At 39.4% G+C, this 14,252-nt stretch overlaps 1 protein-coding gene across 4 annotated transcripts in view; it reads left to right on the top strand.

The window, feature by feature from the left end:
• Positions 1-2,874, top strand: part of stard13a (StAR related lipid transfer domain containing 13a) — a 50,776-nt gene extending 47,902 nt beyond the window's left edge. For all 4 annotated transcript variants that reach the window (XM_026181698.2, XM_026181700.2, XM_026181699.2 and 1 more), the window contains 3 exons: positions 44-261; positions 717-893; positions 976-2,874. In XM_026181698.2, coding sequence (XP_026037483.1) covers positions 44-261; positions 717-893; positions 976-1,093 — 513 coding nt within the window. In that variant the 3' untranslated portion in view covers positions 1,094-2,874. The remainder of the gene's footprint in view (positions 1-43; positions 262-716; positions 894-975) is intronic.
• Positions 2,875-14,252: the final 11,378 nt, after the last annotated feature.

The raw sequence follows: 14,252 nt of genomic DNA, 5'->3' as shown, positions 1-14,252 counted from the left end.
CCTTTACATAATATTTCGCTCTTCCAATGTGTTTCTCTCTAAGGTAGGAGACGGTAACCCTCTGAGGAGGTGGAGAGTGTGTGTCGAGGTGTCGGCAGCTCCCGCTGAGGTGCTGCATCGGCTGCTGAGAGAACGCCCGCTGTGGGAGACTGAATTACAGCAGGAGAAGATTCTGGAGACGCTGGACAAACAGACGGATGTGTACCTGTACTCCTGCTGCAACATGCCACCTCAACCCACCTGTGAATATGTGGTACTAAGGTCAGGGAAACTAAATTTCGTTTGCATTTTCTTTTTGCAATCGGTGTTCTCCCTCACATAAAGACTGACGTGTTGAATGAAAAGATTAAGCAGAAAGAGCAACAGTATGTCTGTTTAAACAGGGCTTTACATACAGGAGAATTTTTAAAATACCACACTGGGTAAAAAGAAGAGCTGTGACAAGCGGCTGATTAGTTGTTGGAAAGAAAATTGATATGTTCTCCAACTCCTACAAATGTAATGGGGGCAGGTTCTTCATATGTGACAGTTTGCAGCTTTTATTCTTGGCAAGACGAGACATTTATTATTTAATAATATGAACATTTTGATTGCCTGTTTCAAAAATGTAATCGCCCGAGAATTTACATGAAATTGTTCCTGAAAATAAACCATTGATAGTTGAAGCCCTAATAAGAAAGAATACCTCAAATTGACTCCTTGCTTGTGTCCTTTAGATCATGGCGTACAGACCTCTGTAAAGGCTCCTCTGCGCTTGTTAGTGTGTCTGTCGATCATGAAGACAGCCCACCGATAGGATCAGTGAGGGGGGTTGTGCTGGAGTCACAGTACCTCTTAGAGCCCTGTGGGACGGGGAGGACCAGACTCACCCATATCTGCAGAGTGGACCTCAGGTGTGGATGCACCTCCAGGGTTTTTAAAGTCTTATGTTTCAACCTCGTCTGCAGTCGCTAATGAGTGTGTTTCTTGTTACAGGGGAAGATCTCCAGAATGGTACAACAAGGCATTTGGTCACCTATGTGTTAACGAAGCCCAGAGGATCCGCTCTTCTTTTCTCCCCGTTGACCAGACAAGCCCCGAGGCCAAGCTCTGAACCCCAGAAATTAAGCTTTGTCTTGGGTCACACTGCCAAAGCAGCTGAGCCTGAGAACCAGTGACCCAGGAGGATAATCACCCAGGCAGTGGACTTCAGCCTTTTCACGGTGCTGAGGCATAGGAAGCTTTACTGTACCACACACAGACACACACACTGAAGGAAAGAGTATTTGTGTCATTTTATCAGGTGTCTTTAAACAACATATCACTACTTATTTTGATCATAAATCATTATTTTCCAAGCCTTTAAAAAACACAGATTCAGTGTTTGTTTCCAGTAAAGTAATTTAGTGATTTGACACCAGGTCTCATGTATCCATGTAGATTATTGGAACTACATTATTATATTATTATATTTCTCTGATTTAATCTTCCAAATCTTCCAGTGACGAGGTAAGGAAGCCAGCACCAGCAGGTATGATCATGACGATGCTGCTGCAGTGGTTGGGTTAGTGTTTAACCTTCACCTGATCACTTTCATGGTTACTGTAACAGAGTACCTAACAGAAATGTACACCGAAGTTAAATATAAGTTATATTAGAACATATAATATAAATTATATGAATATAAATACAACAGATATTAATTATCTTAACTAATTTTACATGACCTGCCTGACAAATATACATGACAAATTTGATCAAAGCATTTCACAATGTTTTCTATTAATAGAAAATAGATAATGTTACTTCTATTCTGATTCCATTGTAGAGTATTTATATAAAAAAAACAATCACACAGCATTGATAGTATGTGATGATCTTCAAATCTAAACTAATAATACACTCGTGCAAACCTCCATGACATGCAGGTTTGCTCCTTTATTAATTAATACACATGTAGTTATTAAATGAAAAACTACACATACTGTAAAAATGCAAAGAAAACATCTGTGCTCTAAAAATACCAAGACCAGCACATAGTTACGTGTCAGCACTGTGTTGTGAAAGCTGCACTAGTTTCAGGTGAAATGACTTTCACAAGGATCTGAATCACATAAAGGGAAAACACTCATCGGGTCCGTGAACGTGCTCAGCATACATTTTGTGGAGATTACTGTTTATTTTGTTCTCTATTGTCACTATTTACAGTGTTATCTAAATGAAATGCCATTTTAAAGTTATTGTTGTCATTACCTTTCTGTATATTGTGTCACTGTTGCTTGTTTTGTTTGTTTTTTTTGCTCTCATATTATACAATGTCTAAGACATGTGACCATTGCTCTGCTTCTGGGAAGCATGTTTGAAATGTTTGCGAGTGTGCACGGTGATGCCTGTGTATCTGCATTCTGAATATATGTACAGGCTGTACTGTAAATATCTGCAATGCTTTCTGTGCCAGCAGATCAAACACCATAGTTTTTCAGGGTCTTCCTATCATATTGATATATGCTGAAATGTGAACCTTCCATATATTATCCTACTAAAGCAATAGCAGACTAAAGCTTTGTGGCTCTTATTGTTTCAGCTGTAGGCGGCGCTGCTACGGTGTTACTATGATAGGCTATAATATTTTTACAGTGCTGGCATAATCCCGCGCGGATGCCTTTCGCTGGGGAACAGTGTGACGCGTGTGTGTCTAGATGTGTGTATGTGAGCGATAATAAGACAGACAATGAGTGAGAGTCTTTGACGTGAACCCTCAGCCGTGTGTGATGAGGCTTCAAACCTAGCTGGGTAGGCCTGGTTGATTTATGCTTGACTATTTCTGATAAAGTGACAGAAAACAGAACCGTGGTTACTGAACATGAGAATAAAAATATCAAATGTCAACAAAAATGAAATGTCGTCTTCAGTTTTTCTGTCTCTGATTTGTGTAAATTATTCAGTAAATTCAAGAATATCAGGTGTTATATATCCTCATGTCCACTGAGGGGTGCTGTTGCCCCTGAGGAGTCTGAATGAATCTGGAAAGTATGCCATGGAAAGTATTTTTAGATAACTGAGTTAATGAAGAGTCATCACAGCATCAGGGGGGGCATCCCTGAGGACTTTTTCACTCTTCTCTCCTTGAGTCCTTTCAACTAATGGATGGGAACTAAAACTCCGATGCTCAGATCAATACTCCATCACATTTACCTACTTAGCCATGTTAGATGGGGACTCTCGCAGAGGGCAGCAAAGGTGTTTGAACACAGACTGCTGCTCCTCTCAGCTCCCCTGTCTGTTATTCTTGTGACAACACAGAAACACTACTTTAACTTCTACCTCATTTAACATGTCAGTGGTTTTATCAGGAAAGTAGGGCATGCAGTAACATCCCCTGCATGTCAATGATCCTCTGCGCTGTGGGTGTGCTTCAGCTACACTACTCCATGGGCGCTGACAAATGAGAAACACCATGTTGCAAATTACACTATGAAAAAAAAAATGTTACTGAATCAATAGTTTTCCCATGAATCCTTTTTCTTTTGTTTTTTTCTTGGAGCCGCAGAGGTCTAAGCAATAAATGAAGCCATGGTCTGTGTAACAGAAAACTGATGTGACATGATGGCCTTCAATATGTGCAGAAAAATACAGAGGGATTTAAAACAGCATCAATATTTTTCTCACACAGGATGACCCTGCAAAATGATTAGAGAGGGGGGGGGGGACCTCTTCTGGAGGGAACAGGAAGTCCAGCTGCTGCACCATCACTCTAAATAATCTGGTATGTAGGGCACCGTTTTGTCATGTTTAAATTTACTTTGTGTTCATTTGCAGAGGTTTTAAACATGAGGAGATCGCGAGGCCGAAGAAGACGAGCAGGAGTACAAGCAGTGTGAGCTGGAGGCTTATTTTATCATGTCAAATTACTTTTTAATGCAATTGCCCATGTCATCTTTCCACATTCTGCATTTCTACTTTGTTAGTCATGTGTGTCTGTATGAGACAGTAACAATCAGTCTAAATCAATAAAGGCTCGTGCTTAAAAAGTCTTTGTTAAAATTCAATTCATTATTTATTGACTTGATATAGTTTAGTTATCTAACATGTTCCAGTATGCACAGTATTCAGTTTAACAGCATTTGTTTTGTGATGTCTAAATACATTCAAGTCCTTATGTGCTTTATTGTACTTTCTTCTCAGAATCCTTCTGAGGACTTTTTGAAAACTTGACAATATATAATAGAGTTCCAGAGTTGTTGACAGACGTATTTGTGATAGATACACTTCAAAGCCAACTGGGGCTTTTCTTCTTTGCTTTTACTCACTTTGTGTTCTGGCCTCTGTCACAAATACAAGAGTTACTGCAGTTGGCCAGTTGTAATGCATTCTTTCTTATATAACTGTCATATTATATATGAAGTTACATATTAAGTCAGGTGACAAAAATGAATCAGTTATAGATGAGACTGAGGTAATGAGAAGACTGGAGAAGGCCTGGATGTACCATAATTTTCAAAAGATGAGATAAAATTGAGGTCACTATATTTGGGCCTAAAAATCTTAGAAACCAGATATGTTCTCTGGATGGCAATTACTTGGTCTCCAGCAGCACTGTGAGGAATCTTGGAGCCATTTTTGACCAGGATATGATACAATATAAGCATATTTAATACATATGCAGGACTGCTTTCTTACAATATCTATAAAGAAGCATCCTGTCTCAGACGGATGCTGAAAAACTAATTGTTTATGCATTTGTTATTTCTAGGTTGGGTTATTTTAACTCATTATTATCATGTTCTTCTAAAAGTTCCCAGAAAAGCTGTCAGTTGATACAAAATGCTGCAGAGAGAGTACTGACAGGAGATTATTCCATATTAGGGGCTCCCTGTTATAGCCATAATCAAATTTAACCTCCTAAGACCTGAACTCTTCCACGGCATGCATTTTTAATTTCAAACAAAGGATTACAAGATTTTTTTTTTTACCTAATTTTTGTTTTTAAGAATGATGAGAGCCACATATGAGGATATTCATTTAAAATTTTGATAAAACAGTAGCAGTATAATGTCCTCGTAAGTGGATATCAGGCCCTTGTAGAGCAAAATTGAGTATTTTGGTCTAAATAACCCAAAATGTGATGTCCACATATGTGGACCCCAGGTCCCAGGAGGTTAAACCTCTTCCCCTGACATACAAGGTCTTGAATAATCAGGCCCCATTTTATTTTAAAGACCTCATAGTACCACATCACCTCAGTTTACTTCCCACCTTCCTGACCCTGGTTCTGCTGGAGGTTTCATCCTGTTGTAAGGGTGCTGGCTCATATGGAGCCATCTGATTGTTGGGATGTTCTCCAGAATCCGGGAGGATCTATACCTTCCATTATAAGGGGCCTTGAGCCTTGAGGCAACTGTTATTGTGATTTGGTGCTATATAAATAAACCTGAATTGAACTGAATCAAATCTCTGAAATGGTGTCATAAAATATTTTTCACACTGAAGAACTCAGTTTGCAGGGATGAACTTTTAGAACTTTGTTGCTGCTTATCTGCACCATGTTCACATTATGAAAAATGCAAGACAGACAGACAATGAAAACATATGCATGTCCTCTGAGACCGGCTGATCTAATGTCTCTTTCCAGACATCCACGATAAGGTCATTAATGAATAAATTATCCAACAAATGAATCATTGATGAGACCATGTTGGCAGTTCTGTGTAGTATCCTCAATTACATGTTCAAATTGTTCCATACAACTAAAGCTTCATTTAATGAAATGAAGTGTGCTGTAAGTAATACATACAAGGGAGGCATTGTGCCATAAGAGAAAGTGTTTTTTCTGCATTTCCAAATTAACTGTTCGTGTTGCTTACCTATACATCTAATGTACAAATGAAGTATCAGTGTTTTTGTGACTTACACAGAAAAGCAAAGCAGAGTAGATAACATATACATTTTAGCCAATGCTATGCAGCACACTTTTATCCAAGTTGCCTGAGTGAAATCTGAGTGAATGACCAAGCCGGCCACATTCAGAATGATCTGGCTGAATTGTAATGGCACCTGATCGAGCTCCATTTCATTGGACTAATGGCTGACATTTCGAGTGGTTATAGGAGTGAAAGTGCAACTAATAGCTCAAATGATGGCTTCACTCCATTTACGCATTCAGAGAACCGTACGAGTCATCCAAGCAAGCGCAATTTCAGGAATCAGGTACAGGAACAGCTAATAGAAATCCAGTCATTAATAACATCTGTTTCTGGCAACTTAGTATGTTATTAAAATAAGTCTAATGGGTGTTACACTGTAAAAGTCAAACCCTCTCCGAGATTTAGTCCCACTGTGCATCTGTCTCAGGGGCAGCCGTTACTTGTGAATAAAGTAAAGGTCGTTTGAGGGATTATGGTTTATGTGAAAGTGTCCAGAATCCTCAGTGAATATTCTCATACACGCAAAAGCAAAAAAGGCTAGGCAAAACAAGTTTGACTTTCTTCTGCATCTGCACATAAATTTATGCACAGCCAAAAGCAAAGTTTTGGCATGACTGCTCTGTTAAATGACCCTCCACAGATGATTAACTCTGTTTACATTCAAAAGCAGCATCTATACATACACTATTATAAATGATAAACACTTACAGTTAAACTTAAAAACACTGACATTTACAACGAACATCTTTGAATTTAGAAAATGAGTCACATCTTCTGCAGAATGTAGTTAAATGTGTGTTACTGCATGGCAGGAGTCTGTGGGAAATGTTATCAGAGCAGTGCCAAGTGCACAGCACAGTCAGGTTTTGCTACACTTGCAGCTGCAATCCAGGCCTAGTTTTTGCTATATGCAGAGGCGTGCCTGCATGTCTTTAAAATGTTTTTATATTGCATTGGTAATTGTAGGCTGGACCTTCACTAAGCTGCCAGTAAAAGGTTGTTGGTGCAGCACAACCTGTGAACACAACTAACTCTCACACTTAACACTGATCAATAAGAATTTTGTCTCCGTTTGCACAAAATAATCGAAACTCTGATTTTCGTCTCGATGCATTCTCAATCATCCAGGTAAGTAAATCTCCAAAAGTTGATTCTGTTCATCTTGACGTAGCGTTTCTCCCACTGAAAACCCTACGTCCATATGAACAGAATCAACTTTTGGAAACTCTGATTTTCACTTCTGGAGTACATCCGGCTTTCTTAAATATTTCCATCTGCCTAATTTCCAGTACAGTCACTAAGAAAAGTGAACCCACTGTTCAACAAGTTAAGCTCTTAAGTACAATTCCCAATATCCCACTGCCTCTAAAGCTCACACCAGCGTGGAGTAAAAACTCAATATTCTTTTAGGTTAAGAGTTAATTATCCCACAGTAAATCCTGGTGTTCTGCTTCACCATTAATTCAGCCTGATTTTTATGGAAATCTTGAGATCTGGAGGGGTTTTTTTTAAGTTCTGAGGATGTGAGCCATGCAGAGCCTTCATTTTCATGTCCCTCTTCTGTGGAGCCAGCTCCCTGCTTGGATTTACTTTTAAGATTAGCCTCAAAACTTTCCTTTCTGACAAAGCTTATAGTTAAGGCTGGATATGATGACTCCGAACCCTTGGTTACAATGCTGTAGGATCAAACTGCTGGGAAGGCTTCCAATGATGCACTGACTCTTTCTTCTTCACTCATCTTATTCCACTCCTCGCGTGTTTCCACCAATGACTGTATTTACTAATTTGCAACTATAAAACTATGGCTCTCTCTCTCCCATAGTTTGCCTTTCGTCCCATCTCACTTTGCTCTCTTCATTTCCCATCATTTCCTGTTTCTTCCTGTCAGAAGGGAGGTTTTCCTTCCCACTGTCACCAAGTGTTTGCTCATAGAAGGTTGCTTGATTGTTGTATTTTTCTGATATTGTAGGATCTTTATCTTATAATATAAAGGGTCTTGAAACAACTATTGGCTGTAAATTGGCAGGAGATTAAAAAAAAGAAATTTTATTGAATTTAACCCTTTGACAAATTCTTGTTAAGACTATGATGAAGAGTTATGCAATATTGAATACATTTTTTATGTTTTTGATGATCTGTGTACCTAAGCTTTTCTATAAAAATTGAAGAGTTTTTTGTCTCAAGCAATAGCTGAGGAGCTCCATGTCCCAGTAACCCAGAGACTTTTCCAAAGAGCTACTTCCTGTTTGCAAACAAGAAAGTGAGTGGTTTCATAAATTATGGCCTGTCATCATACAGATCATGAAAATGACAAATAATGCCATAGCTGACAGTTAAAAATATATGATATTGGAATATTTTGTTACTCTCCATTAGGTATTCTTTGTATTTAAAATTTTCTTGAACTAAAACATTATCACACTGCACACGTATGAGTTCATCCAGGCAGCGCATGGAAGGGAATCATAAGAGCAAAGATGGTCTTATCTTCTTAAGCCACAGAGGAGCATGTAATCCTTAAAACAATACAATGACCAATAGTCTAGTTATTAGATTTTAACAGGCTGGCTTTTTCCTCTATGTGTGCTTTTTCCTTCAGCCCAATATAAAATGGATTTTTTTTTTTAAAAAAATGCTTAACCTATGATAAGCTACCCTGTGGTGTCTTTTGTGAATCACCTTCTCAATTCTGAAAGTATTTATCCTCAAGATTGCAGAGTATCCAAGTAAAGGAGCTGATCAGAAAATCTCATTTAATATCAGAATGTGTTTTAGCCTACAGACTTTATTTTATTGCACATAATTTGTTATAGCAGGAAAAGCACAGGTATTATTGATAACATCAAAAATAACTGCACACTAAGTGCTTTGTTAGTTTCAAGGTCCTCGCATTGAGGAGAAATGTCCTTCACCTAGATCTAATCTATTGATCTATTCCTTCATGTGCACAATAAGTTTTAGAAAAATAGGCATGACAAATGGACAGTAATTGCACTATGAGGGGACCAGTGTAAAGATGACTGTACTTTTGTAAGGAAATCTTTCACGATTATCATTGTAGTACTGCTTATTCAAGCATTTCTAAAAAAAATAAAATAAAACAACTTTTTTTTAAATCAGAAGAGGAAAGTTTGTAATGCTTGTGAACATTTTTCCTTCACGTGGGAGAAAAAGATAGTTGGCCGATTCACAGAAATCGAATTGAAAATCTCAGAGTTGCAGTGTTGTGCCACCTCTGCAATCAGTGTTTTTTTCCCCATTTCCCACCTCTGTCATGGTCTCCTTTACACACACGCACAGGCACACACATTTATGGACATGTACTAAAACGGAAATGTGCAAGGCTATCTTGATAGTGACTCATATCTGTCTATGTCTATGGAAACAGGAAGTTATTACCTGTAACTATGTCACTGTCTGAGGTCATTCCTGTGCACATCAGCAAGTCTGCTTTTCAATTCTCCTAATAGCAGAGACAGAGACAGAGAAGCAGAACAGACAAAAGTAACATCTAAGTAATTCAATCTTGAACACTGACTCAATCTTTAATATAGACTCAAAGATCTGAATAGAACAGGAAGATTGCATAATATAAAACATGAAAAGAGAACCAAATAAAAACACAAAAATCATTTATCTACAGAAAGATCGCTGAACTGTCTGCACAGCCTGGATCGATAATGCATGTCACTAAATCTTATACTCACGTGAACTTAATTTACAGAAGCACTGATCCTGTCTGATTAATCAATACATGAAATTTTTTAATGCGGCCTTATATGTACTGAATTCAGCAGCTACTGAACCATCTCAGCATCATTATAAGCTGCCTGAAGTTTCCATGTACTCAATTTCTTATAGTTTGTCCAGAAGTATGCAGCAGAGGTCTCAGCTTTATCTGTAAATACACTAAACTTGCAAAAGGGGGCGTTTGCCTGTGCATCTCTTTAGTATTGCATATAAATATCTTCATCATCTAACATTTGATATGTAATAAAATGTAATTAATATGACCCCTCGAAAAGTGATATAGTGACTCCATGGTGTAGTGGTAACCACGACTGCTTGGCAAGTGGAAGGTTTCTGGTTCGTATTCACCTGGAGACACAAATCCCTTTTAAGGTTGTGTCAGGAAGAACATCTGGTGTAAAACTCTGCTAAAGCAAACGTGGAGTTCCCTGTCTTATGCGACTCCTTCTGATACCCTACCATTGAAAGCAGTTTTATCAGAAAATACATTTTAAAAACATAACTACTGAAAAAAGAAAGAAGGACTGTTGTCGTCTCAAGTAAGCTAAAAGACAAAGTGGTGAAGGACGTTGGGAAACCTTATTAATTAATGGTATTTATATAGCGCTTTACTAGTCCCTAAGGACCCCATATCCAGTCATTCACCCATTCACACACACGTGATGGCAAGCTACATAGTAGCCACAGCCGCCCTGGGGCGCACTGACAGAGGCGAGGCTGCCGGACACTGGCGCCACCGGGCCCTCTGACCACCACCAGCAGGCAAATGGGTGAAGTGTCTTGCCTAAGGACACAACGACCAATGTCCAAGCCGGGGCTCGAACCGGCAACCTTCTGATTACAAGGCGAACTCCCAACTCTTGAGCCACAGTCGCCCCATAATGAGACTTGGTCTATCTGAATGTTACCTGACATGGATCGTATCTTGTGACTGGTGGTGCTGTGGCTTGAGTGGCTTCTCCTGACAAACAGGAAGTGGCATTTGGACGTTTGTGCCATCAGATTCTTGAACAGCTGACCTATTTTTGACAGTAATAATAATTGTTTTGCACATCAGGTCATCCTACATATTAAGCCAGCATATTAAGCTATAGCTCTTTTGCACACAACTCTGTTTCGAATCTCCATATTTTGTCTCTCTTTCTGTCTTCATTTATTTACTTGTACTATTTGTATTTATATGTTCTATTTCTATTGTATATATGGGGGTGGACAGCAAACAAATAATTTCATTGCACAGAAAATGCCTTTTCCCCTTGTGACACATGACAATAAACACTTTCATTTCATTTTCTAACTTATTTTTCATTTATATTTAATTAATTTTTCAATTTTTTTGTTTTGAAAATTTATAAAAAAAAATTATATTTTTTTGCAAAGTTTTTTATTTACTCTATTTTATTTTTCTCTTTCATTTTTTGCCCAAGTGGACTTTAGAGTCCTTTACATATAGAACAGATAACAAGCAGTTGTATAAATAATCACTTAGTTTTTGTCATCAACAATTTTTATTTATTTCATTTTAAACTTCAATAACAGAACTTAAGGATAACTACATAAATAAATAGTTTTAAAAAAACAAACAAAAACAACAACAACAACAACAACAACAAAAACACAACAAAAAAACAAAAAAAAAACCCCCAAAAAAACAAAAAACAAAGGAAAGTTATCCTATTCTTTCTTCGCACACCAATCCCCACACCACCACTCTGTCATTACTCTTCTATTCTTCAAGTTACAGAAAGCCAGCTTGTAAAGGGGGACCAAATACAATCATATTGATGCAATTTATAATAATCACTTATTTTAAAGACAAACAGCTGATAGTAGTTTCCTGTCAAACCAAATCTAGCTGCAACTATTATCAATCTAAGAATCATCCCTAACATTCAAACTGTATTGTCTCCTGTATGTGCTGATCAAACCTTCCCTGACAGACATCACCTCTTCTGCACTCTCTCTGCCTGATCTTCACTGAGTCCCAGTCCCCTCTGAAGCTCGAGCTCTCTGATCATCAGCCCACACAGGACGCTGGCACTACCTCCACACATCTCTACAAAGGTACACCGGAACAGAGAGGATAATAACTGCCCGCCTGCAAGTACTGCAGCTCTGCTGGAGGTGAGGGAAGGAAAGGCATGAGGTGGAGGACAGATGAGGGGGAGAGAGACTGAGAGAAAGAACGAAAGAGGGGAACAATGTTAATGCTTTTACCCAATCGCCAGCCAGATCCCGGTTAAGACCTCTCTTTCTCCCAAAGAAGTCTTTTGTGGAATCATGACAAAGCTGAAAAAGCAAGCCTTTGTCTGAAAACAAAGAGAAGTGTGTGCGCGTGTGTGTGAGAGAGAAAGAAAGAGAGCTTGCTATTGTAGTTGTATATCTGTGTGTGTGTGTGTGTGTGTGTGTGTGTGTGTGTGTGTGTGTGTGTGTGTGTGTGAACCCAAGTGTGTTCACATCCAAGAGCAAAATCACATGTATTGGCTTGAGAAATTGCTTCTCTTGAGTGTGGGGAAGTGAGTAACAGATACAACTGTTGTACGCAGTGTGCGTTTGTTGGAGTGTGTGTGTGTGCGCTTGTCTCCTTTTTGCTGAAGATTGGGTCGGGGGAGGGGTGTGTATGATGGCCTCTGTTCATCTGTAACATTCTTTAATGATTTCACACAGTGTGAAATACACTTGCGTGCACACACACACCATTACAAAATGCCCCTCCCACATCACCCCCAGCTCCCACTCCTGTCAACGGTCAGCATCTCAAGATATGAAGCAAGACATCCAAGAGACATCACGTCCTCTGTGAAAACACACTCAGACATGCTCCAGAAGAGTAATGAATCAGCCTCTATAGCTGCCTTGTTAATGGAAATCCAACCCGGCAGATGTGGCCTTCTGGAAGAACACGTGGAGTGTAAAACAGGCTTATGTGTGCACACACAGGTGCCAGTAGCCACGGTCTGTTCAGCCACCAGAGGATAGTGTAGGTGTGTGAGTTATGTGTTTGTGAGACGCTGTGGCTGGACCTGTGAGTCACTGCTCAAAGAGACTCAAATGAGTGCATGACCTAAAAAACCTAAAAGGAATAAAATCCAGACGCGGTTAAGCAGCCGAGACATCGACTGAATTGATGGAAATGGTAACAATTTGCAAGAAGGGTACATAAACTGACACTTGAATTCATGCATTAAAAGCCATCCAGTCATGTAAAACATCATGAATTGTCATGAATTTACTTGAGCTAATAGCATCTCCAGCTTGCCCTGACATCAAGCCTCATTAGATTTTCTAAAAAACTGATGAGTAAAAGCAGTGGATGGATATATATATTAAACAAGAAAATGTGAAATAACTCAAAACATGTTTTATATTTTAGATTCTTCAAAACAGCCACCCTTTGCTTTGATTACTGCTTTCCACACTCTTGGCATTCCCTCTGTGAGCTTCATGAGGTAGTTACCTGACACGGCTTTCCAACCGTGTCGAAGGAGTTCCCAGAAATTCTGAGCACTTGTCTCCCCTTTTGCCTTCACTCTGCGGTCCATCTCATCCCGAAACCACCTCGACTGGGTTTAGGTCAGGAGTGTGGAGGCCAGGCAATCTGGTGCAGCACTCCATCACTCTCCTTAGTCAAATGGCCCTTACATAGCCTGGAGGTGTGTTTGTGGTCATTGTGCTGTTGAAACATAAATGATGGTTCAACTAAACGCAAACCAGATGAGATGGCATGTTGCTGCAGGATGCTGTGGTAGTCATGCTGCTTCAGTGTACTTTCAATTTTGAATCAATCCCCAACAGTGTCACCAGCAAACCACCCCCCACACCATCACACCTCCTCCTTCATGCATGTCGAGACCATCCGGTCACCTTTCCTGCGTTGCACAAAGATACGGTGGGTGGAACCAGAAATCTCAAATTTGGACTCATTGGACCAAAGCACAGATTTCCACTGGTCTAATGTCCATTCCTTGTGTTTCTTGGCCTAAACAAATCTCTTTTGCTTGTTGCTTTTCCTTAGTAGTGGTTTCTTAGCAGCTATTTGATCATAAAAACCTGATGCTATTTCTAAATATATCTTCCCCACTCGCTGTCTGAGGAGGGTGCACAGTATCCTGCGGGACCAACATCACCCTGCGCGCCACATTTTCCATCTGCTGCCCTCAGGGAGAAGGTACAGGTCTATACAGGCCAGAACATCCAGACTGGCCAACAGCCTGTATCCACAGGCTGTGAGGCTCCTGAACTCTCTGCCCCCCTCTCACGGACAATAACCATATCCAACTTCTTAATAGCAATGAACTGGTCTGCATTGGTGCATCATATCTTTATTCTCTTCCCCCTCCTGCCCCCCCCCCCCCTCTTTCTTAAATAGATAACTATCATATCTGATATCATATCTCACAGTACAATAATATTGAATGGGTTGCATTGTTGTATTTTGTCATGTTTCTCAGGTCTTTGTCTGAATTTCTACGAACATTATTGCTAAGGATTGTCTTATTGCATTGGAGTCACACTGGGTTAAATATGTACACTTGGGTTTTAAGGGGTATTTATTATTTTCTTCTTTTTTTTGGGTTGTATGGAAGCCCCAAACGCAAT

This window comes from Astatotilapia calliptera, chromosome 10, assembly GCF_964374335.1.
Source record: "Astatotilapia calliptera chromosome 10, fAstCal68.1, whole genome shotgun sequence".
In the NCBI taxonomy this organism is placed as follows: domain Eukaryota; kingdom Metazoa; phylum Chordata; class Actinopteri; order Cichliformes; family Cichlidae; genus Astatotilapia; species Astatotilapia calliptera.
Note: the sequence above shows the minus strand (reverse complement) of the source record. Positions and strands in the feature narration are given on the sequence as shown.